We start from the raw sequence: 25,061 nt of genomic DNA on the forward strand, positions 1-25,061 counted from the left end.
AAAAAACGAGAATATATGAGAATGTTGGAACCATCCACATTAATATCTTTAAGACATGTACAGCTTTGCAATACCATATGAAGGCGATGCACTTGCAACAATATTTTAAATATTTTCTTCTCTATTACCCACAACATAGGTTTAAAAACTATTTATTTATCCCATTTCAGAACACTGCTTTCTGTAACTAATTTAAACATATTTGCACTGGGAGGAAATGCCCAAAACAGAATAAAGGGCAAAAAAAATTCGGTAGAAATGATTATACTGCCGCATTGTGCTGTGAATTTTTTAAATAATAATAATAAAAAATAAAAAATAATTCTTATTTTTTTTCAAGTGTGCCAATGATTATGCTGCCCCGTGCCAGTGGCGGCACGCGTGCCTAGGGTTGCCGACCCCAACTCGTTCTATCAATCTCATGCACATTCTGAGTGCAGAAACAGACATGACGATTGCAGAAAAATCGGATTGACAGAACAGTTAGGATTACCTAAATTAAGATAAGATAGGAGGCCACAGATAAGATAGGAAACGGCCAACAGGTTAGGGACTGCTTCTGTAATAGGAAGTTAGGACTTTTCCTATCTTTGAGTCCCTATCTTAAATTAGGATGAGAATTTAGGATCTTTTCTCTAATGAGGCCCCAGGGGTGCAAATAGCCTCACCCTAAAGTTAAACAGCCTATTGTGTAAACTGTTTGGTTAAAGTGTTGTGGTAAATCATTTGTTGCATTATTTTTTGCTGATTGCTGCTGGGAAAAATGCGTATGCCTATGTACGCTTAAGTCCAATGAGATAATTTCGAAGCCAAATTGAATATAATTTACCCAAGGAGCTGCATAGGGTAGGAGAGCCTGACTGGCTGTATCTTTATATCGTGAGCACCTGAGCCCGGAACTTACGCCGTACTTGGTTGATGATTTCGCTAAACGCAATGCGTCAGGCATAGGCCTATGGTGACCAGATTTCGTGAAACCAAAACGGGGACACTTTCCGCGTGACCGTAGTGCGCGTGAGGTCATAAACGCAGATATTAGGCTCAATTTCAAGACGTAGGACCAGTGGCGGCAGGCAGATGTGATTTCCTGTATTCTGGGGCATTTTGGGGATGGCCACTACCTAAAAAAAAATTAGATGTAGGCTAGATGCCTAGATACATCCTGACTTGCAGAGCCTGAACAAGCTTACACTGCATATAGACCTACTTTATGGCATTCCACCAACCATTACTATTTGTCCTATGGGTGTTATTCTGATTTTGTGGCAATTCATGATCACTGTCCTATATGACTACTGCTCACAACAAAGCTAATGGGGAAAACATCCTATACGTGCTTTTGGTAGGCCTATATACACACACACACACACACATATGATATATCTATACTTTTCCCCAGAAGTCTGAGATAACAAACCCGTTCATTAAAGAAAACGGAGTATCTTCCCATCCCCATTAAAACTTTTCTATGAATTCTAAGATTTGAAAGACATACTGGTCAACGTTCATGAATGACTTACCTGCTATCTCAACGTCTTTATCCGTCGACTTTATCAACCCTAAATGTAGATGTGTGCCTGTCTACACTTCAGAAAACTTTGAAAAAAGTGAATAACAGGAGAGGAGAAAGCGCCACTTGAGCGGATGGTGGAAAGCCCTTGATGTGGGAGGACCAACCAAAACTGAATTACTCTGAAATGAAACTCTGTACTCTGAGTAAATTCTGTTGTGAAATTTAAAGAAAGAAGGGAAATACAGATAACAATAAGGGAAGATTAAACCAAAATAGAACAAATAAATATATAGAAACTAAACTGGTGTGAAGCTTAAAGATCAAAGGAAATGCAGATATCATTAGGGAAGAGCTACACCAAACCAAAATAGAAACTGTTGAGACATTAGTTATGTTATTTATATATATATAATATTTAAAAATAATAATACATAGGCCTACATATTGGCGTACGAAATGTAAAAAAAATAATCACCACCAGGGCGCGCTGTAGACCATTTTAACCACCTAATAGGACAGGTGATTTTGTACCTTTAGCTCAAAGACAGAACCTTTGTGTTTCGTGCACCTTTGCCGCAGTCAAATCATTATGCAACTATCATACTGATATCATAGGTCTACCCGATTACGATTTGAGGATAAAATTAGTCTCAGTTATATTTTTATTCCATCAATACCTAGTCCGTTCCGCTAGATGTCACTAAATCCTGCACACACCTTCATCAAGTGTTTATAATACGTCGCACGTTGTGACGTCGGCCGACGCCTCAGCCTCACTTCCGGGATCAAACAGTGACCAAGTTTGTCAACAAAGCTCAGCTGGCTCGGCGTTAACATGGCCGAACTCAACAGGCAACTTCAAGAATACCTGGCCCAGTCCAAAAATGGCTCCAAGACCGTCCCCCAGTCCGGCTCCAGCACGGCCATAGACATGGACGAGACGGACTCGGTACCCGGGAGCTGGTTCGGGAAGTGGTCGAGTCCCTTCCCGGGCGGTCGGGGGACCTCAGCGGGAGCCCAGAGCTCAGGCGGCGGGTTCTCCTGGCCCTGGTCCACGGAACCCGACCCTTGCTTGCCGGGGATGAGTCGCAAACAACGCATTGTCGGTGCCGGCGTGTGCATCTCCTTCTCGGCGCTGTGCTTCGGACTCTCGGCCCTGTACGCGCCGCTGCTGCTCCTCTACGCGCGGAAGTTCGCCCTCCTGTGGTCTCTCGGCTCTCTGTTCGCCATCCTAGGGGCCGCCCTCCTGCGGGGACCCAGCAAGTTGTTCGGCTTCCCGACCCCCGGCGCGGCCGTGTACCTGTGCAGCCTTGGCGGCACGCTGTACGCCGCCCTCGGCCTCCACAGCACCGTGCTCACCGCCCTGGGCGCCATGCTCCAGGTCGCGGTCCTCGCCGGGTACGTGGTGTCTCTGCTACCCGGTGGCAGCGCAGGCATCCGCTTCTTGGGAGGCATGGCGGCGTCTGCCATTAAAAGGACCGTCACTGGGAAAACGATGCCGATTTGAGGGCTTGTTTTGTGGATACATGGACTGGACTTGAAGTGCCTGCGGCCCGGACTAGACGGATACAGCGCGCTGCAGCCAGATTGGGCTGAAAATAGGGACCAATCTGGCAACACTGCGTTCAGAAGAGCCCCTTCGTTGGGGGAACCCGATGACCAACGCTACAGTTTGGGACCGACTGTTGATTCCATTTTGAATACGTGAACTTGTTTATTTTTGTCTCTCGGGGTGTGATTTTAACCAATAAAACTTGAATATCCCCGAGCAATCGTCTAAACACCACTTTCTCCTGACAGTAATTAAAAGTTGTGGCTACTCAGGTGGTCTTGAGGACCATCTTAGTTAAGATATCGCAATACTTACAGAACGACGGTTTTCACTAAGTACCGACATCGCATAAGTTACCGTCAGTAATGCATCAAGAGAGATGGTTTATATATTACAAGCTGTAGCAACATGGTTCATCGTTTTAGCAATTCATGGAAAGTTTAACTTTGTGGGTGAGCGGATCAGAATTTTTAAAGCCGGCTTCTTCCTGCTTGTATTGCAAAATGGATCCCGTAGTCGCAAGGATTGTGTTTTCCCTGTACGTGTTCAGGGACTGATCAAACAAAATTGGGCGATCGCCCACAGCAATGATAACTTTCTCATCCATTTTTTTCTCATCCACTGCCGGCCGGCTTTTTGACATTTCCACGTGTTTTCCCGGGTTGTATCACAGAGGCGATTTCATTGGACGGAGTCCAAGTAGCTTCACAGTCGTGTATTTGTATAACCTCGATCTGATTGGCCGAAGGAACCGTCGCTGCCCGATAAGTTAAACATTTCTGAACTTTTCACGAAGGCCACGGACTCAACAGAACGGACGGACCGACATGCATTTTTGCTTTTTATAGTCCCACGATCCCTCAACGCAAAGACCACGCAGACGCTTCAACGCAGTCGTGAACGTTTATGGTTCTGCGTCGGGTTTTAGTTAGCGGACCAATCACAGCCCTTGCTGCTGCGTCGCCTCGACGGAAGGTTTCGATTTTTGGGAGGCGCACGTCCGGCCCTTGCGGTGGACGCAAGGAGGGTCCATTTGGCTCCGTGGCCTGCGTCAAAAAGTTGAGAAATGTTCAACTTTTCAGGCAGCGCCGGATCCGTCGGCCAATCAGGTTGCGGTTATGCAAATACACTCCACGCGTTTCCTGGATCCATTTTGCAATAACAAGCAGGAAGAAGCAGATATTTTTATATCTGCTGCCGTTATATATTTTTAAAGAAATGTGGAATAATAGGCTTGTTTTTAGTCACCTGTTGTTTGTGTCTTCTTTTGTATTAATAGCCACACATCGGCTTTGTAGAGGGAGGCGATTTGATTGGCTGCAGTATGCGTCTACAAAGACTAGGCCCCTATACGTCAGACACGCCCTCGGCCATCCGTCGACGACGGAGGTATTGTGAACAAGGCGTAAGGACGTAAGGGGTCCGTAACCCCCTTGCGTTGCTGGAACTTGGAACCATAAAAAGCCCTGTAATATGACCTTAATTTATAGGTCCATGAGTATGACGGATGTTTTTGGACATTGTTCCACGTCTCCATGATGTCCAATACACGCATTTCCACTTACACGTGCTAAAGGGTAACATTGACAAACGTTAACTCACTTGAAGGCGGGTGTTTGTTGAAGTTTAAAACAATTGCATCTGCCCAGTGCCACTCTGGATCTGCCATAACCAATCGCTAACATTTGGCCGGGAATCACGTTGCGCGCAGGCTGTAAACAAACCGAGCACCATGCATGAAGATGTCAGTCAACGAGAGGTGACTTTGACGTCAGTTCTCACTCAGCCACTCTCTGTTCGCTGATTGGACAGAGAAAACCCAATAACAAACAGCAGATCCAGACGTAGTACTGAAGGGAAATTAAAATTGAGCGGAAGTACTTAGGCGGGCGGAGCCAGGCTAGCTAAAGGGCCTGGTGATTGACTTACTGCTTGGATATGTACACATAGTACAGCATTCCACTGTCAATGCAGTGGAAATACATTTAAGGTTTCAAATAAATGTACCCTTAAATTATTAGTCGAAATTTTGCAAGCAGTTTAGCGGATAAATGTCACACCGATCATTTGGTCAACACATAAATCAGAGACGGAGACAAAAACAGGTTTTGTAAACTTTGCACAAACTCTATTATATAGTCTTATACAAAATGGACAAAAGCAACCCAAGACAAACTGTACATTTACAAACAGAGGAAGGACACCCCGAGGTCGGAAGGTTCCCGGGATGGGGTGAGGATTGATGTCCTCCGTTGATCACAATTAAAAAATTAACTTAAATAAACGGTGCGGACTGGGGAATGCAGAGGTCCTCACTGGGAGGAGAACGTGACAGCTGGCGTGTCGGGACTCCGCCGAGACGAGGCTTCAGGAGCGACCGGAGAGATGATTAATTGGCTGGACCTCCCACCCAGGCCGCTACATCAGTCGGGTGTCCAACACGGTGCATCGTGAAACACAGGGTTCTGACTAAAGTTCGGGTTCGAGACGGCATCGGCCGACCTGCGTTAGTGTCCGAGGGGTGGTGGTCACACAGTGTGTACATGACGCCGGGGGGGGGGGGGGGGGGGGGGGTTACATGTCAGAGGCCGCGCCGAGGTCATATGGTCGCTGTGATGCATGGCCAATGGGCACGCACATGGTCCTATCAAAGCCTCGCGTCGGCTACAAAGTCTTATCCACTGGGGTGAGAAGAAGAAAGAAAAACAATCCTACTTCACCGATTCAGAAACTAAATCTGGTCACTCTGCCGGCCCATTGGTCAAGTCTTGTGTCGATCACCACAGAGGCGGCCAGTGTGAACCAGGTCAGTGGGCGGGACACCCAACACCAACGTGAAAGGGGGGGTTGGGGGTGGAGCGGTCACTACCGGCCGCGGCCACCACGGGGCGCTCCTCTGGGCGCTCCTCTCCTGAGAGGGGGACCTCCTGCACCTCCACCCGGACCCCAGCCCCCACCCCCACGACCTCCTCGTACGGCCGGCCCATAGCCCCCCTCCTCGCCTCTCTGGGGGGGGCGACCTGTCGGGACAGAGAACAATTCACCGGTCACTGAAATAAGAAAAATTAAAAGAAATCGCACAAAAGTTGAACCCTCGAAGTAAAGATTAGCGTTTTTCCAAAACTGACCAATAGCATCCAACATTAAATGCTTTTTTGCTTTTCATGACGGAAGTAGTTGGTAATGAAGCAGAACTAAAGTTGTTCCGATACCAGTATCAGAATTGCCTCTGATACTGCCTCAAAGGCCTGATCGGATAACGGTGAGTACGCAAGTCTATGCTCCGAACCGATACCGTCACATTACTCATTTACTACACAGGCAGAGAACATCACCAACACTAAGGTGTTAGGCTGCGTTCGTTAACCGTCAGAGGTGGGAAGTCGGAATGGGAAACGCGTCATCTCCGACCTACGTGCGATCAAGCTACCAAGACGGAAAAACAAGAACACTCACCCTTTACTAGAAGAATAAAAATTGTATTATAATTAAAGATTATAAAGGTAGTTCTGAAAAAAATAATAGCCGACAGTAAGTGAATCGACTGTACATTGACGTCAACATAAGCAGGGGTGCACACAACATTTTTAGTGAGTTATTCAGATGACTACCAGGAGATGGTGTTTGGTACGCACCCCACACATAGCCCCAAAGTAACATCTGATCTAATGAAACTTGCCAAGTTTTACAAAGGAGATTCCATTTTCAATACAGAACTTCTTTAGCACAGCAAGTATTTTATATTTTATTTTTATTTTTTTAAATCAAAGTGCAGCAGCTTGACCACAGAGCGTTTGAATATCTCTCAAAAGGAACATTGCGATCAGCTGATTTTGCACAGTTCTCGAGAGTGTGCACAGCACACAACACACCCGCACACACACACACCGCACATGAGCGCACATTTCAGTGAACTTATCATTCGTTTCGAGCCACGGCACATCGTTCTACCGTTGGTTACACAAAAGCGTTGTAGTGACACAAGTGACGTTACGCATCCCTGATTATGGGCGCGCATGCGTACCAGTTATGTGTACTCCTGATCATAAGAAAACCCTTCAATAAGAACAAGTGTTATAAGCAGTTACAATGCTAGATGCTGTATCGGTATGTGCTCGGTATCAGCCGATACTCATTTCAGATCATCGAATCGAAAAAAGAAAAAAAAACCTCTAATCAGAACCCTCTGATTTATTAGAACCTAGCGAGCACCCTGGTTCCTCTTACCCTCAGGCCCTCCTCCTCCTGCTCCTCCTCCTCCACCGGGAGGTTCGCGGGGGTCCCGGGGGTCTCCGGTGCCCGGGCCGTCGTGCCAGGGCCGTTTGCGTGGGGGGAGGGACGCCATGTCCATGCCCTGCATGGAGGAGGGCGGGGGGCGCTCCCCCCTTCCACCAGGGGAGGAGCTGTCAAGCATCTGCTGGCCGTCACCGCGGTAACCCTCGTGGCCTGGAGAGGACACACACACAGGTTATGAAGACACACACACCCATTAGGAACGCATCGCATATGTTACGTTACAGAGAGGTTACGAACACGCAAACAAATTATGAACACACACACATACACGCCCCCACACACCAACTCCAACACAAACACAAACAAACCTGCCCCAACACACATACACACACACACACACACAATCGCCAACACACACACACTCCCGAACGCACACACGCCCGCCCGCCTCCTCTCTCTGCACCACCGCCGCCCAGCAGAGCGGAGTTGGCACAAGCGTCCGTCCCACAATGCACTTTGTTGGGTTCCGTACCTCCTCCTCCACCTCGAGGCGGTCCTCCACCGCGGGGGGGTCTGCCCCGGCCGCCGCCCTCCCAGCCGCGGCCCATCTCATCCGGGGCCTCAAAGCTATCGTCCTGTGCCCCGTACTCCTCTGAGTACCCTCCTCCTCCTCCTCCTCCTCCACCCCCCCCACGGGCCCCCGGACGACCTGGACCTCCGCCCCGGAATCTGGAAGAGACGGGACGGTCAGGAAGCACGCCTCGTATGCATTCAAACAACGCTGGGACCGGCCCTCAGCTTCACCTGCTGCTGTGTGTTAAAGTCTTGGTAAGCCTTAATATCTTTACCTTAAATATCAATATTTTATATCTTTCATGAACCTTCATACTTTTAATATCACGTAAATCTTTTCATCTTTAATATCACGTAAACATTCTTATCTTTAATATCACGGAAACATTCTTATCTTTAATATCACAGAAAACTGCATCTTATCTATACTATCAACCTTTGATCCTTATCTATAACATCTAGTAAACCATCATATCTTTGATCTCTAATATCAAGTCAACTCCAACATGGGTTAGGTTTAGTCTCGGTTAAGTCTTTGGATAGAGGCTGCTGTTAAAAGTTATTAATTCAGATGCGTGTTCTCATCATTCCATCCTCCATACATGCATACAACAGTCATGGCGGGTAGGACGGCTTATTATCCCTCTGTGAGCTGAGCAGGCTTACCTCATGTCCCTGCGCCCTCTGAACTCTGCTCCGTCGCGGGGGAACCCCTCGTTGCCCCAGCTCCCTCCACCTCTTCCTCCTCCTCCACCCTGGTAGCCCTGGTTCGATCCCTGCCTCCAACCCTCCTCTCCTCGGCCCCCCTGGAAGTCCGAGCCCCCCTCAAAGTCCTGGGGTCCCCGTCGCCCCTGCTGGTTGTCCCCCCAGTAGGTGCCCTGGTTCTGGTCTGGCCCTCCAGGACCCCCCGGACCCGGACGGTCGTGGGGGGGTCCCATGTGGTGGTTGGGAGGCGGACCTCTGGGATCTCCTGAAAACAGGAAACCATCCCAGGAACATCAGTGTTGATGGCTTGTTTTCCTTGCTCAAAGACATCACATAATACTACATTCCACTGTCAATGATGTTGAAATACCTTTACGGTTTAAATAAATGTACCATTTAACTTTGAGTAGAGAATTGCAAGCAGTTTCTAACGGATCAAGGTTAAACCAATCATTTCGACCAAATGAATGAGACCTGAGAGAAGACAAGTTTTGTAACCCTTGCACAAACTCTATTATCTTATGCAAAATGGTCGTCTTATGCAAAATGGATATAAGCACCCCAAGACAAACTACTTTTTTTATCTATTCCCATAGAGAGGTAACAGTTTCTATCTAGTTTGGGGTAATGGTACTACGCAGAGGTTCGAAGTTCCCCCTTTATAAGGTCGGTGGTTGGAGACATTGGATGGAGTGCCTCCTTCGAGGCTCTATGGCGTTAAGTTAGTGGGTCTGTAAACTCTCCACTCACCGTTGGGCCCTTGCTGTCCCATGCCGTGCATCATCGGCCCTGAGTTCTGTCCCTGGGAGACACGGAAACAGATGACATTAATACACAGTGAGAGCTTTTGGAAAACGACCCACCATACCACTCCCCCCTACCCATTCATCCATTCAGTCGTTGGTCAACTCTCTTTTGCCGATTCATCCATTCACCAAACCGTTTACTCCCTTCACTTCCTAATGGTGCTCACCATGAAGGAGGGAGGCCCCTGCATGTTCCCCGGGGGCCCGTGCATCCCGCCCGGGGGCGGGCCCTGCATGTTACCCATCCCATAGTTGTTGGACATGTTGCCGTGTGTCCGTAGCTGGGGCCTCATCATTGGCCCCGGGGGGCCCATCATCCCACCCTGAGGTGGGGGCCCCTGGGATCCGTCTCTGGGCCCCATGCCTCGGGGAGGAGGGCCCAACATGTTGCCCGGGCCCGGGGGTCCCTGCATCCCTCTGGGCCCAGGGGCCATGCCGTGGGGCCCCTGGGGGCCCATGTTCCTGTGGGGGCCCGGGTGTCTCTGCATGCCTTGGGGGCCGTGGTGGTCCGTGGGTCCCATCATGTTCTGAGGGGGCCCCTGGTGGGGCGGGGGTCCCGATGGGGCCCCCATCTGTCCTTGAGGCATGAAGGGGGGCTGCATGCCTCCAGGGCCCATTGGGGGCCCCATGTTGTGGGGCATCTGCTGAGGGGGAAACCCCTGGGGGGGAGGGGGCATGGGGCAGCCGGGCCCCGGGAAGGGCGGCATGGACCCCTGGCCTGGCGGGGGGCCATCCATCTTCATCTGCTGCGCACGCACACACACACACACACACGGACACACACACAAGAGATCATCAGTAATGCTGGAGTCATAGCCTTCAGAAAAGTGAATCTGACAGCTTAAACCTCCTTGTGAGTAAGCGTGTGTCTACCTCCATCATCATGGGGTTGGTGTACTGCAGCATCTCCTGCTCCATCTCCGCCTGGCTCTTCTTCTTCCCGTCGGCCTTCTGCGGCTCCACCTTGCGCTCCTTGGGCATCTCGCCACCAGGGGGCACCAGAGGAACCTTGTTGTCAGCCCACGCCTGGAGAGACAGAGACACACACACAAACACACTCTTTATTCCATGTCGTCACTCGTTTGTTGATCACAAATCAACGACAGGTGAGTTTGCATCGCAGGACAGAGGTCAGGAGAGAGGTCAGAGTGGAGTCCTACCTGTTGGAACTGAGCAGGGATGGGCTTGGCGTAAGGGACCTTCTTCTGGGGAACCTTCTTCATGTCCTTGGACATGACCTCGTCCATCCCCCAGTCCAGCCCTGGGATGGACATCTCCTCCTCCGCAGCCGTGTCCTTCCCTGGTCGCCCACAGATCAACAACACGTCACTTGACAACACAAACCACCGGCGGGCCAGCGGACACACGACTGACTTGGGGGGGCTTCCTACCGCTCTGCTCTTGCTCCATGGCCGCCTTCAGCTGCTCAGGGATGCCCATACCAGGGATGGAGGCCATGCTGTTGGGCTCCATGTCATCTGGAACACACAAGGAGAGCAACGCGAGCAGTTAGCTCGGACCACACAAGGACAGCAACACTAGCGGTTAGCTCGAACACACAAGGACAGCAACACTAGCGCTTAGCTCGGACCACACAAGGACAGCAACGCTATCGGTTAGCTCGGACCACACAAGGACAGCAACACTAGCGGTTAGCTTGGAACACACAAGGATAGCAACGCTAGCGGTTAGCTCGGAACACACAAAGATAGCAGCGCTACAAGAACGGTTACACTAGCAGTTAGCTGGTAACAAAACGTTTGAGTTTATTAAGGAACACACAACACTAGCCATTAGCTAGAATCACACATGGTTAACGGTTCGCTCGAAACAGACAATTCTAGGGTTAGCCAGTACACACAATTCTAGGGTTAGCCAGGAACACACAATGTTAGGGTTAGCCAGGAACACACAATGTTAGGGTTAGCCAGGAACACACAATGCTAGGGTTAGCCAGGAACACACAACGCTAGGGTTAGCCAGGAACACACAATGTTAGGGTTAGCCAGGAACACGCAATGCTAGGGTTAGCCAGGAACACACAACGCTAGGGTTAGCCAGGAACACACAATGCTAGGGTTAGCCCGGGACGTGCAACGCCAGCAGTTGTGCTCCTGACTAGGAACGCAGTGGCTTGTGAAGAAACACATAAGGTCAACTCTATATGGCTGGTTGGGGTGAGCGGCGTGTGAACTCCCTGGTAGTGCCGTGCCCTGACCCCTGAACTCACCGTACTCCATACCATCCTCTGACATCCCCGGCAGGAGGTTCAGGTTGTAGCGGTCCCTCATCTTGTCCCCGGGTCGGTTCCTGGTCCAGAACTTACTGCGGAAAAGACACACCCAGGAAACACACCTCTAAACACGGTTTCCTGTGGGTTTATATCTAAAAGGTGCGATCCATGTCAGACGTCAATGTGAATCGCATATTGTACTACAGACACGGCTAGCATGACATAGCTTAGCAACGGTGAACGATCGAGGGACTACGCTTCTTGATTGGGCAGAAGGAAATAAACTTAGCCTTTGAGATTTCTGAATGTAAAGTGCTCTACAAATTAAATATATTATTATTATTATTTCGTCAGTGGATGTGAGTGGGTTCTCCATAGGTGGATGTGAGTGTGTTCTAGACGAGTGGATGTTTAAAGGTTCTCCATGAGTGGACGCGTGTGGGTTCTGGACGAGTGGTACCTGGTGTGGTCGTTGGAGCCAGAACAGAGGATGTGTCCCAGCGGATGCCACGCCAGACTCCAGATCATCCCCTCATGAGCCATCTCCATACCGCCCACCTCCTTCTCCACGCTGAGGGGGGAACAAGCACCCGTGAGGGTCATGTTAGATGTGTGGTCACCCTAGAGGGCCACCCAGAACACAAGCCTCTCAGATGGGCTGTTCCATAAACTCACGTCATAGTTACACCGCCATCAGCTCAGCACCGTGGGGCGTACTGCGTAAGACTGAGCAGTCTCATGCATATTATCTATATATATCTTCATATCTATAAATTCCTATCTAGTTATATTTTGTGGAATACAGAATGTATCACGACATAGGAACAGAGCGTTGTCATGGTTACCCCGTGTGCCAGAAGAGCAGCGATCCGTCCGACCCGCCGCTGGCGAACAGCCCCTCATGGACGGGATGCCAGGCCACCGCTTCACACACGATAGATGACACACACAGGATAGATTACACACACGGGATATATTACACAGACACAAACACACGGGATATATTACACAGACACACAGGATAAATTACACACACAGAGACACAGACGTTATTGTACACACACACCAGTGCCAAGACCAGTAGCAGAAAAGCACCAGCACCAGACCGTCGTACCTGTGGCCTCCTTCTTGTGTCCCCTGAAAACCTGGAGCTCCTCCTTCAGGTTGCGGATGTCAAACAGCTTGCAGAGGTGGTCACGTGACGCCGTGAGCAGCCAATTACCATTCATGTTCCACTTCACCTCCATCACCGTGTTCTTGTGGGCGTGGCTACAGGGGGGGGGGGGAGACGAAGAGGGAGAGACGATGAGTTTAGACGGTGAAGTTCTCCTGAGGCTGGTTAGTAGGGTGTGTTGAACTCTTTTAGACGCACAGCCAGGTTTTACTGCAAACTACTAATAACGGTTCCTCAGATAAATACATAGAAATACATGGTTTTGGTGAAGTTTGGACATGTTCCGCTGATCATGGGCAAGACATACTGTATCTTAAGTGTATCTGTACCTAAAAGAGTACCTGCGCTGTACCTTACCTGCACTATACCTTAAAGAGTACCTGCACTATACCTTAAAGAGTACCTGCACTGTACCTTAAAGAGTACCTGCACTGTACCTTAAAGAGTACCTGCACTGTACCTTAAATAGTAGGTAACTAGGAGCACATGCATCAATACAAACCACAATTAGGCTATTTTGAGCACGAGGACGACTGTGTTTGCATATCTGACCTACGATGCGCTGGCTATCGCAACTCCGTCCAATAACACTGATGTCATGATCTGATTCCGAATGCCCCTCGGCACTCGGCCCAGTTACGGCATAATCCACTTTCTACTGATGTATTTGACATTGTTGTCATCGCTCTCATATTGACCACATGCTTTGCCTTGAGCATCGGCTGTAAAGCCCGTTCCCCTCCAGCACACAAGGCACAAGGCGGACAAGAAACGCTTTCAATCCACTCCCATTTTAATCAATGAGTGTGAACATCTAACAGTAAATGTACATAGTGCGGACGCACCATGTATGTTTAGCGCTAGCTCCTAACGCTCACAGATGGAAGCAGCTTTTGTTGTCCTGCGTTGTCTTCCTCCGACCGCTTTGCGCGCTGGACGGTAAAGTCAAAGACAGATGCATCCTATCATAGTCAATAATAAAACGCCACCACACTGCGAAGGTAAGAGCAGAACTCACAGCGTGGCCAGGCTCTGGCCCGTCTTGGGGTCCCAGAACTTGATGGGCTGCTGGCTGTCCTTGCTGCCCGACACCACCAGGCCTTTGGTGGGGTGCCAGTCCACGCACTTGACGTCAGCCCCGTGACCTGATGGGGGGGAGGAGGAGAAGCAGAGGCTCAGATACTCAGCTTGAACGTTATAAACAACAGCTTTACAGAAGGAAAGGGTGGGGAGTGTGACGGGTATTTAGTGCAGGGGTCCAGAATGTGAGGGTCCTGGGCTGGTGGTGCTGTTCATGTCAGTGTGAATGAAGGGGTGGTTCTACATGTTGGGTCTGGAGATGAGGGCCCTGAATGTAACGGTGTAAACTAGCAGGACATCTAGGTTAGTCTATTCAGGTCCTGGTTCACCAGCAGCTAGTTGGGAGGACAAGAAACTGCATGCAGGGTATTGTTCGTACATCCCATAATAGAAGCAAGAGATATTTCAGTTGTTTAACGTTTTGGAATTACACCGGGATCAAAAAGTTATATGCCTTCATTTAGGGCAGAGTTAACCAGTTATTGTTAAATATTGTGACCAAAACATAAACCTTTTCTTGGTGTATTGTGTTCTTGTTAATATTTTGTATGGTTTACACACAGAAGTTGTAATTAATTAGTTGTGTGAGGTCGCTCCAATTATTTTTTAGTTGCTAATTAAAATTCACTTTTAATTTAATTTTTTTTATTAAAAGTCAGTGTGGTCCTCAGAGGTCCTGGGTCTCCGGTCGTGTGTGCGTGTGTGTGTGTGTTAGTGGTGGTCCGTGCTACGGTCTTATGTGCAAAAAAAAACATAATATCTTTAATTGACACGTCCCAAATAGACTGAAACAAGCTGAAGAACTCCGCCAAGCTACATTCACTCTTTGAGTGTCTTTCACCATTGAAACAATATCATTCTAGTTCGAGTTTGGTGTGAAAGGGAGAAATCCACACTGTTTGCTTTGAGCTGTAGGGGACGAACCCTCCAGTGTAATGGGTCACCCCTGAATGATCATCACAAGCGTTTTCCAGCCTACGTTGTAATATTAAAAAGAACGCATGCAAAAGCTGGTTTTGCATGCATTCACCAGCAGGGGGCAATAAATCTTTTAAGTAGACTTGTAACAATTTACTGGGCTATAATGGCAGTGCATGTGCAAGAAACCTGCGAAGTGTGTGTGAGGTATGTGTACGTGATATTTTGTGTTTGTTTTTGGTGTCTGATATAAGCAGCCTCCCCAGGCACGAATCAGAACATATTGTGTGCATTCAAATGCTTGTAACTGACACATGGTGTGTGTGTGCTTGTATGAGATGGCGGTGTAGTTGTTTAAATGTGTGATGACGAATGTGCGTATTTGAGGACATATGCGTGTGATCGTGTGTGCGTCTAACGTGTGCATGCTCATGTATGCTTATGTGTGTTGACGTGTGTGCATGTTGGAGTTTGTGTACATGTGGACGAGTTTGTGTGCAACGTGTTTGTGTACGTGTTGATGTGTGTGTGTAACTTGACGTGCTTGTGTGCGTGTTAGTGTGTAAGGTGTGTGTGTAAGGCAGACTGACCTCGGAGGATTCTCTCCTCGTGACAGCGCATGAAGTCCCAGATGCGCACGGTCCCGTCGTCCGAGCACGTCGCAAATTTATTATCGGTGGGCGAGAAGCTAAACACAGGCAGGGAGAGGAAGACCATCAGCACAGTGCTCCACTCTGACCCCCACATGGAGCTCCACCCTAACCTCCACCCTGACCCCCAAACGGAGCTCCACCCTGACCTTCACCCACAATGAACCGCGCACAGACCCTCATCCACCCTGACCCCCAACCGGAGCCTCCCGACCACCACACAAGCTGCATGACCCCCAGACTCGCTGACAGTCAGTGACACAAACCTGCCTCAAGGGGGCAGTGTAGATCCTTCTTCTAGCCATGAGCCTTCGCCACACCTCAGCCTGGATTCACCCATGAGGATTAATGGAGCCTTTTTGTTAATTCTAATCCACAGAAACAAGCACACCAATAGAGGTGGAGGTGTAGGAACTGTGTATACAGACGCAAACCAACTCCACCAACTCCAGCCCTGGGGCTTAGTTTCCATGTTGTCTTATTCTAGGAGAAACACCAGGACAATGTTTAGCTGTCCACCAGCGGAACAGAGGTACAGAAGGCTCCACCGACCAGCTCACCAACTCTAAAGTTCTCTCGCTCACAAGACTCACTTGTGTCCCATTAGTAAGGGATGTGGGCGAGAGATCTTCATAGTCAGTGATGACAGGTCCGCATGGACCATGCTTTTTTTATGACCTTTGACCTCATGACCTACAACCAAATCAACACTGGCGATAAGCAGCTAGAAACATTATCAATGGAGCTATTCTCGCACCTTTCCCTTCAACACGATTTAGATCTGCTTCCTAGATTTACAACTCTCTGTGGCGGTTGTGTTCAGACCTCAGTTTGAACAGCACCCAAAACATCCTCTTACTGGAGTTACAGGTGGAAACAGCTTCATCTGCTGGCCATTTGGCGTCACTTACATGTCCTGTAAATCCAACAGTTCTCACATTGAACAAAAACACACAACCAAATCTAAACCACACAGGGTACGAGTCAAATGGCCCTGTCCAAATTGGAAGCTTGTAAGGATAAATTGATTTTGATAGTTTTGCTCAACCCTACCCCAACAATCACCTCCATGTCTTCTCAAACACACACCCACACTCCAAGCCTGCTCAGCTACAGACCCTGGGTAGATCATATTTGACTGTAAAATCTGAAGGTAAAAACACAAATCTGATGGTAATATTAGACCATGTGAATCACTGATCAATGTGTGTGGCAAGCCTTATTCTGCTGATCTGGGGAGGTGTTGGTGGTGGATCTTTATTTAGAAGCCTATCCCAGGTTCACTGTGGCACAACCCGTTAGTCCAAGAGGGCAGAGGTGGGGTGAAACAGCAAAGGGTCTGGGTTGGTTGGAGGGGTGAGGGTGCGGCCAACAGTCTATGTGAAGCACTAGGTTTATTAACTACTACTACTGTCAACACTCAACACTTGTTTGCAGCAACACAAAAATTACTCAAACCACTTTATTGGAACAAGCTTGTGATCTATGCTGCCGCAACGCGACCAGCTGTGCTTCTGATTGCCCCGCCCCCCCCCCCCCCCCCGCTACTGCTATCACTGCCCCCTAGCGTTGGCACATACCTATTGCAACTTGAGGTTCTGGTTCAGGTATTGGACCACCGAGGGACAATGATGCGCTGCGAGCTTTTAGCTGAGAAGCTGCTAGCTTTAGCTGAGAGGCTTACAAGCTCGATAGGGCCATGGTGAACAATAGTGTGAACGTTGGGAGCTAATAGTTTGGTTCGACCGTGGGGTCCTGTGATCCGGACTAGGTGTGGGGACAGGAAGTTGTGTGGGAGAACCGTCCTTCTGCATGCTGCAACTTTATTGGTCCTCATTTATCAGGGCAGCCCTCCAGCTCAGTGTTTATTGGTTCCGAGACCCTCAACTCAATGCTTTATTGGTTCTGAAATGCTGGCACTTTATTGGTTAAGGTTTACATGCCTGGGCTCAACTTTATTGGTCAGACTGAATCTCATCGGGCCTAGCCATGGAGACAGGTGTTTACCTTTAGAATATCCATCACTTTATTCAACAAGACTGCAGAGAAAATAGAAAAATCAACCTTTTTTGCGTTTTCTTTACACAGAAATAAATAAAGGTAAGTATGAAAAACAGCCACAGGCACATAGAGCAGCAACACGAGGGATATCAGAAACAAATCGGCGCGGCGATGCGACCGCACGCCCGTATGCCCGGCGACCGTCGCTAAGGACCGCGTCGTGGAACAGACACAGGAGGAGAAACACGCTAGTACCGAGCGACTGGGATGGACTACAGAAAATGGTAGATGGGGTATAAACCTGGCTTCTCTAATGGCTTCCTTGTGTGCCTGGAACATCTTGACGTTGTTCATGTTGGACTGCCAGTACTTGACGTAGCCGCCGTGGTCGGCCGTCAGCATCCACATGTCGTTGTGGGACCAGGTCATGGCGCGCACCGGGCTGTCGTGGGCCTGAGGGGGGAGACAACAGCGGGACAGGGAACACATCAGAACCAGGGCGCAGTGTCCCATAGAACTAAGAACTCTGGGACAATAGAACACAGGTCAATAGAACTCAGAATGCAGGCCAACAGAACTCAGGTCAATAGAACTCAGAATGTAGGCCAATAGTACACAGGCCAATAAAAATTCAGACCACAACAACAGAACGAAAAACCATGTTCTTGTGTAATGTAGATATTCATCAAAACACTATTCTCCAAACTGAGCTATGAGCAGTTAGCTTGCACTGTGAGGGCTCGGCGGGGCTCACCTGTAGGATGGTCTCAAAGTTGAAGGTGAGTCCGTTCCAGAGGGTGAACTCCCCACTGGAGGCCCCGGTCACAAGGCGCCGGCCCTCGGGGGTCCACTGGACCAGGGAGGGAGGGGGAAGAACAGGAGGAGACGTCACAGAGCAGACAGTTTCACCTAACAAGACTGACCATGAATCCAGACACATGTCTCCAAGGAGCAGGTGATTCAGTTCAGTTTTATTGGTAGCCCTTAATCACAGGTACAGTCTCAAAGGGCTTGACAGGCCGAATATTTATGACAGCCCCCTGACCCTAGCTCCCCCAGAGGGCAAGAAAAAAACTCCCTTAATTACCAAGGAAGAAATCTTCAGAAGGAACGCAGAGTGGGGGATCCCTCCTTCCAGGATGATCAGGAGTGCAATGGGTGCCATCATTGGCATGAATACATGCAGGCCAAACTTTTGAAATGGGTGAAGGGGGTGCTGGCCCGTTAACCTTAAGTAGAGGCCAGGCTCTCAGTTGTTGTCACTGGTAGGGTAGGATTTAGGGGCACACTTTTTTTTTCGGAGCCCCCCAGAGAGGAGGGCTTGGTCTATGAACTGGTGGGCAGCGTGTGAGGGGCCGTATCTTACCCTGATGACGAACACGGGGCACTTGACTTTGTTGGTGGAGGTCCGCACAAACTTGGTGGTCACGGCGTTCATGGGGTTGTTCAGCATGCCGATGGGGGGCACCAGCTGGGGGTGTGCACGTACACACACACATTAGACACATACCTCCCCCAAAGGGTGGAGTACACACACACACACATGCTCAGAATGCAAGTAGTCATTGCTGATGGTCACACTGTAGGTACTGACATCATTGTAACAGCCGGCGTCTGGTTGGATGGCTCTCAGGTCTTGCTGGTCCCGCTGCCACTGCCGGTTCTGAAGGAACAAGGAGGACATTTGAGTCAAGAGTGACAGCAAGGTGACCGGACATTCTATACGCAGCGAAAGTCAGATGAACAAGGGGAAGGGGAAGTGACCTCGAAAAGGAGAACACACAAAGGCAGGTTAGGAACACATAGGGCCAGGTTGGGAACAGATAGGGGCAGGTTAGGAACAGATATGGGCAGGTCAGGAACAGATAGGGGCAGGTCAGGAACAGATAGGGGCAGGTCAGGAACAGATAGGGGCAGGTTAGGAACAGATTGGGGCAGGTTAGGAACAGATTGGGGCAGGTTAGGAACACATAGGGGCAGGTTAGGAACACATAGGGGCAGGTTAGGAACAGATAGGGGCAGGTTAGGAACACATAGGGGCAGGTTAGGAACACATAGGGGCAGGTTAGGAACACATAGGGGCAGGTTAGGAACACAAAGGGGCAGGTTAGGAACACATAGGGGCAGGTTAGGAACACATAGGGGCAGGTTAGGAACACATAGGGGCAGGTTAGGAACACATAGGGGCAGGTTAGGAACACATAGGGGCAGGTTAGGAACAGATTGGGGCAGGTTAGGAACAGATAGGGGCAGGTTAGGAACAGATTGGGGCAGGTTAGGAACAGATAGGGGCAGGTTAGGAACACATAGAGGCAGGTTAGGAACAGATAGGGGCAGGTTAGGAACAGATAGGGGGAGGTTAGGAACAGATAGGGGCAGGTTAGGAACAGATAGGGGCAGGTTAGGAACACATAGAGGCAGGTTAGGAACACATAGGGGCAGGTTAGGAACAGATTGGGGCAGGTTAGGAACAGATTGGGGCAGGTTAGGAACACATAGGGGCAGGTTAGGAACAGATAGGGGCAGGTTAGGAACAGATAGGGGCAGGTTAGGAACAGATTGGGGCAAGTTAGGAACAGATAGGGGCAGGTTAGGAACACATAGAGGCAGGTTAGGAACAGATAGGGGCAGGTTAGGAACAGATAGGGGCAGGTTAGGAACAGATAGGGGCAGGTTAGGAACAGATTGGGGCAAGTTAGGAACAGATAGGGGCAGGTTAGGAACACATAGAGGCAGGTTAGGAACTGATAGGGGCAGGTTAGGAACAGATAGGGGCAGGTTAGGAACAGATTGGGGCAGGTTAGGAACACACAGAGGCAGGTTAGGAACAGATAGGGGCAGGTTAGGAACAGATAGAGGCAGGTTAGGAACAGATAGGGGCAGGTTAGGAACACAGAGGCAGGTTAGGAACAGATAGGGGCATGTTAGGAACAGAAAGGGGCAGGTTAGGAACACATAGGGGAAGGTTAGGAACACAGAGGCAGGTTAGGAGGAACACATAGGGGCAGGTGAAGAACAGAAGGAGGCCGAAGGGTAGAGGCCGGGGCGTACCTCCAGGTACCGGATGACGGAGGGGTTGTAGTCGATGGTCTTGCGGTTGACGGCCTTGCGCATGCGCTTGCCGTCGAAGGTGAGCTGCTGCATGGCCTGCTGCTGGGCGAAGTCCGGCCTCTTGTAGAACACCTGGCGCGGCGCCTGGTGCTGGAAGCGCGGCATGTGGAAGAACCGTGGCGGCGAGGTGATGTCGGTCGCCATGGTGACGCCCGTGACACCTGCAACAATGACGGGGGGGGGTGAGTGGTGGCGTAGTCAAGAGGCAGGTCAGTGTTATACGTAGTAAAAAGTCAACCGTGTGCTGTAAATATATACACATGTAGATGGGGTATGGTGCAGATGCTAAACCGACATGCATGACGGACATTTAAAGTAGAGTCCTAATAAATTGGGTATGTTCGACATCCTGGTATATGCTTTTACAAGCAATCAGATCATCCTTAAAGTTGAGGTTTCGCTCCCTGCTTTGTCTTTATATCTGTATGAACAGAGTGAGTGCTTGTGTTGATTCAACAGGACCATGTCCTGACTGTACATCACGTTGAGTTTCGGGTTCCACTGAACGCACCTAAAAGGACTCGATTCACTTAACCACAGAGAGCTAGATCGTAGATTTCCTCACTAAGAGGGATAGTGGATTGATCTTTAGGACTCACTTACTGTAGAAATTATTAAAGGGTTATTCAGACATTATTTTGCAGCGTTAAATTGCTTGTTCGTTTAGGTTAATTCGTATTTAAATAAAGACAGTTACTTCTAAATGGGTGAAATAGAGGGGACCATAAGGGAATCATATTTAAAACATTCTCAAGCACCTGAATATTTATTCAATTAAATCCAACACATTAAGAATTTAGTCTGAATCAGGGTACAGGCAACATAAAACAAACTGTTAAAGGTTTAACGTGCACTGTGTTATGTAGACAATGATTACAAATGTTGATTTTCACACCACTCAAGTATAACTCTGCATAGTGTACAAAATGAAGCGCAGATATATGCGGTTTCCTCAGAAGGACGAATATAAAAAAACATTTTGATGTATACATTAGGGTCACTGAAGACTAGGTACTCAAACCAAACAAAGCTTTCATAAGACCAATTGATTATTCAGGACAACTAGCATGCAGTTTCCCTCACAGCTAGGCCACAGACAGTCAACCAGGAAAATAAAGAGAAGCAGGCAATCACTAACTTTATCTGTCTAATATTACAAACAATGGACTTACTGTACAATTGATTGACATTGATTTAAAGTGCATAGAAATCTAAATTACTACGCAGCATATACCGTAACCATAATGATAGGTAGTCCATCCTAAATATGAATTTGAATTCCAACACAAGATTAATACCTATGTTTTATTGCCAGGGGGCCCTATATGTAAAACAAAAAAAATATGACTTGAAAGCACATTATTGTTATAATTAACATTCCAAGACTGAATGTGAATGGTGAATATTAATCCCTAATGAACATCCTACAGAATATTAATATTTATGACCATTTTAGGAAAACTATTTCAACATACTTTTGAATTCAATGGACTGTTTTTCTAAAAACCAAATAAATTCAACATCAAATAAGTTGAATACAACTTATTTTCCCAATTGCTCTGAGATTTTGTCCATTATGGTAAAATACCACAATAGATAAAATCTCAAAAAAATCCAACTAGCAAAAAACGTGCTTGCCTTTTAATGACCAAATACATTACATTTCGAGGGCATTGATTTTGTGAATATTCTTAAGGCTTTTGCAGAACCTTTCTAGAGGCCCACATTTCAATGTTTCATAAGACTAAGAAACATTTAACATCAGATTTGCCAATATTAAGATCCCAATACATATCACATTGTCACCCAGAACACAACCAATATTATAAACCATTTCCCTAAGGTGTATTGTTCTGTATTAAAGTGAGATTAAAGTGACTACCCTTAAACACACAATAGAAAAGTCAACCTTCAAATAAGCTATAAGACAACCTGGATAATATGGATTTAAGATAACCTATAAATATATCTAAATAAATATATTTGCATATTTAGTATGTTTTATACCTAACATTACTTATTAACTGACCGCTGAACAATATTTCTCAGATGGACTAACAGGCCTCAAGAACCAAGTTTATATATAACAGCTAGCTAAATGGATCTTCTTGATTCAGTTGGATTGAATTGTGCTTTTACTACTTTTTATTTCTACAATAAATTGAACATAGGATCAGGGGTGACATGTATTAACCTGACTGAGGAAGCAAAATGTTCAATTCAAGGCTGTCAAGAGTCAATAGGCAAAGACCAGCTCACAAAGACAATTAAAGATAATAATTATGGCCCATGGGAGAGTTGGTTAAGAATGTGGGCCTACCTGCGTCTTTTTATTGCTTAGGTTTATTTTCTGAAACTGTTTTCCAAAATATTTTTGAAATTTGAAGTACTGCAAGTTAACTTTTCTAATTAAGTACGATTTTATATTTTAAAAAGTTCGATTTTTATAATTCAAATGAATACAAACTCATGATTTACGTCATTGATATGATTCCTAAAAAAGTACTATTACAGTTTTGTCAATCATAAGGAAAGAAATTGAGTCAGTTGGGGAGGGGGGGCGACACCATGTAAGCAACCGTCGGTGAAGAAGAGACACTTTCCCGCGCCAACACCTTATATGGCACATAATGCAAATCCAGCACACATTTAAAAGCACATTCTGTGTACCCACACATCAAAATAGTTAATTTAAAATGCAGTGCAAACAACATCAGAAACCCACCCACTCTAGAAAAGGTGCACAGTAGTGTAATACACATTGGATTAAAACCAAGCACAACGAGAACCACTTCAAAAAAACTCGACTACAATAACATTTAAAGCGTCTTTCTGCAGCCCTTAACCTGCGGACGTACCGTCACTGTAAGCCGGGGGAAATCGGTCCAGTTTGAACCACCACTGGTGGATGATTAGTTATTAGTTTAGTGGTGGTCTACCACCACGAGGATTCTCCTTGTTTTAGGCTCCCTTGGAGACCTCCACAGTGCTAACCCTGGCTAGCTCACTGTCGCGGGGGGGGGGGGGGGGGGACACGAACATTTACCCGCGTAGGATTTAAAACCCGATCCATCGACGGCCACCAACTGTTTTAAATGTGTTCTTGGGATACATTGCTCGTACTTTAACTAGGACGGGACCCCGCTCACGACTCTTAGGTCGTGTTTACAACGAGGCTAAAGTGGGGCTTAGCTCGGGGCTAACATGAGCCATGCTACCTGGACTGTTGGACAGTGTTGCCAGATTGGGTCCAATCTGGCAACACTGCTGGTGGACCAAATCCCTGTGTCGCTTCCAACACTTTATTTAGTCCTATCCTCTACATCACATCAGGCAGTGTGGGTATAAAAACATTTCAAAACACATGTTAAAGGTCTCCCTCTTCCTGCGCGTCCAGAGGAGGTATCCGTTCTGGTTCGACAACATAATTAAATGGCGGCCCGGTCGAAGTCGTGACAACAACAACGCGCTGCTAGAAACTCACCGACAATAATCCAAACGCAGAGATAGCTAGATCTAGCTACGAATTATACGAGCTAGATAGCTCTTCTTCTATGTATGATGGGGGTGCGTCTTAACGTTTATTTAAACGGACATCGGCAGGTCATTTTTTTTGTTTTTTTCAGCCACCCCGCTGACTCCGTCATCTCGGCGCTTCCTCCTCCTAGCTGCTCGCTTTTGGAGCAGAAATGCATTCTGGGAAAGGGGGTTTCGCTAACCGCGTCATGTTACGTCATCACGCAGACGAAGAGACAAGCGCGCGCCAGACACGCATGCGCGCGCACTCACAGTAGAGCCCAAAACCGGTCACTATTTCTGAGGTCAGTAATCGCACAGCGCCGTAGCCCAACCGTTGACGCCAAATGTTCTGAACAATGCTTCCATCCACACTTGAGAAAACATTTTTGAAAGAACGACTCTATTTATTTATCAAAATTAAAGTTTCGAAGTCTTAATTTTTGTCCCCGTCATGCTGTTGACCACTGACCACTGAGTGTGCCGTTAAATAAAGTGCCAACTGTCCATTCTGAGCGGCACTAGGACCCAGGGAGCGCCGCAGCGAGGCGGGCAGCTCTCTCCGTGAGACAAGCAGTAAAAATAGTCCGCCTGCTTTCAACACCAGCGAGGTCAGGGGGACTCGGGACCAGACCGCCTCTACGGGTGAAACCTTATTAATAATCAATAACAATATCATTGGAATGCAATGAAAAAACAAAATTATAAAAAAATATATGGGTATAGAGATTTGACCTATAGGGCAGCCAGAGCTCGGCTGTGATTGGACGCAGTTGTCAGAATATTGTAGCAGTGTCCTTGATGAGCCAGTTGAGGCGTGCAGAGTGAGGGGTTGTGAGGACATAGGATACAGACGATGGCTGATTTCAAATGTTTTAAACTGTTGTAATATGGAGACTTTTAAATGGAGGGATGTATATTTAAAGCAAAGGACACAAGTGACCTCGGATTTGAGTTGCCGACCAAGAGGAGAATGGAGAATTAGATTGCTCT

At 47.9% G+C, this 25,061-nt stretch overlaps 2 protein-coding genes across 4 annotated transcripts; one reads left to right on the forward strand and one right to left on the reverse strand.

Moving 5' to 3' along the window:
- The first annotated feature begins 2,251 nt into the window (after positions 1–2,251).
- On the forward strand, positions 2,252–3,252 carry sft2d3 (SFT2 domain containing 3). The gene has a single exon (XM_079751283.1). It carries the CDS (start codon positions 2,349–2,351, stop codon positions 3,018–3,020), a length of 672 nt encoding a protein of 223 aa, XP_079607409.1. The 5' UTR covers positions 2,252–2,348; the 3' UTR covers positions 3,021–3,252.
- Positions 3,253–5,178: 1,926 nt separating this feature from the next.
- wdr33 (WD repeat domain 33) lies at positions 5,179–24,226 on the reverse strand. Of its 3 annotated transcripts, none has more exons than XM_079750842.1 (21): positions 24,037–24,226; positions 20,493–20,713; positions 19,036–19,104; positions 18,808–18,912; positions 18,196–18,291; positions 17,743–17,894; positions 15,381–15,478; positions 13,811–13,937; positions 12,733–12,887; positions 12,464–12,542; positions 12,079–12,189; positions 11,616–11,710; positions 10,777–10,863; positions 10,546–10,685; positions 10,259–10,411; positions 9,553–10,128; positions 9,330–9,381; positions 8,541–8,844; positions 7,834–8,030; positions 7,293–7,511; positions 5,179–6,085 (listed from the first exon to the last, which is right to left on the reverse strand). In XM_079750842.1, the coding sequence occupies exons 2-21, from the start codon at positions 20,694–20,696 to the stop codon at positions 5,931–5,933; spliced, it is 3,174 nt and encodes a 1,057-aa protein (XP_079606968.1). In that variant the 5' UTR covers positions 20,697–20,713; positions 24,037–24,226; the 3' UTR covers positions 5,179–5,930. The 3 variants fall into 3 exon arrangements, with proteins under 3 accessions (XP_079606968.1, XP_079606966.1, XP_079606967.1); XM_079750840.1 differs by having other exon boundaries at positions 9,553–10,131; XM_079750841.1 differs by lacking the exon at positions 24,037–24,226 and adding an exon at positions 23,411–24,030 and having other exon boundaries at positions 9,553–10,131.
- Between the last annotated feature and the right edge of the window lie 835 nt (positions 24,227–25,061).

This window comes from Pollachius pollachius (genome assembly GCF_949987615.1).
Source record: "Pollachius pollachius genome assembly, chromosome: 14".
NCBI lineage: Eukaryota > Metazoa > Chordata > Actinopteri > Gadiformes > Gadidae > Pollachius > Pollachius pollachius.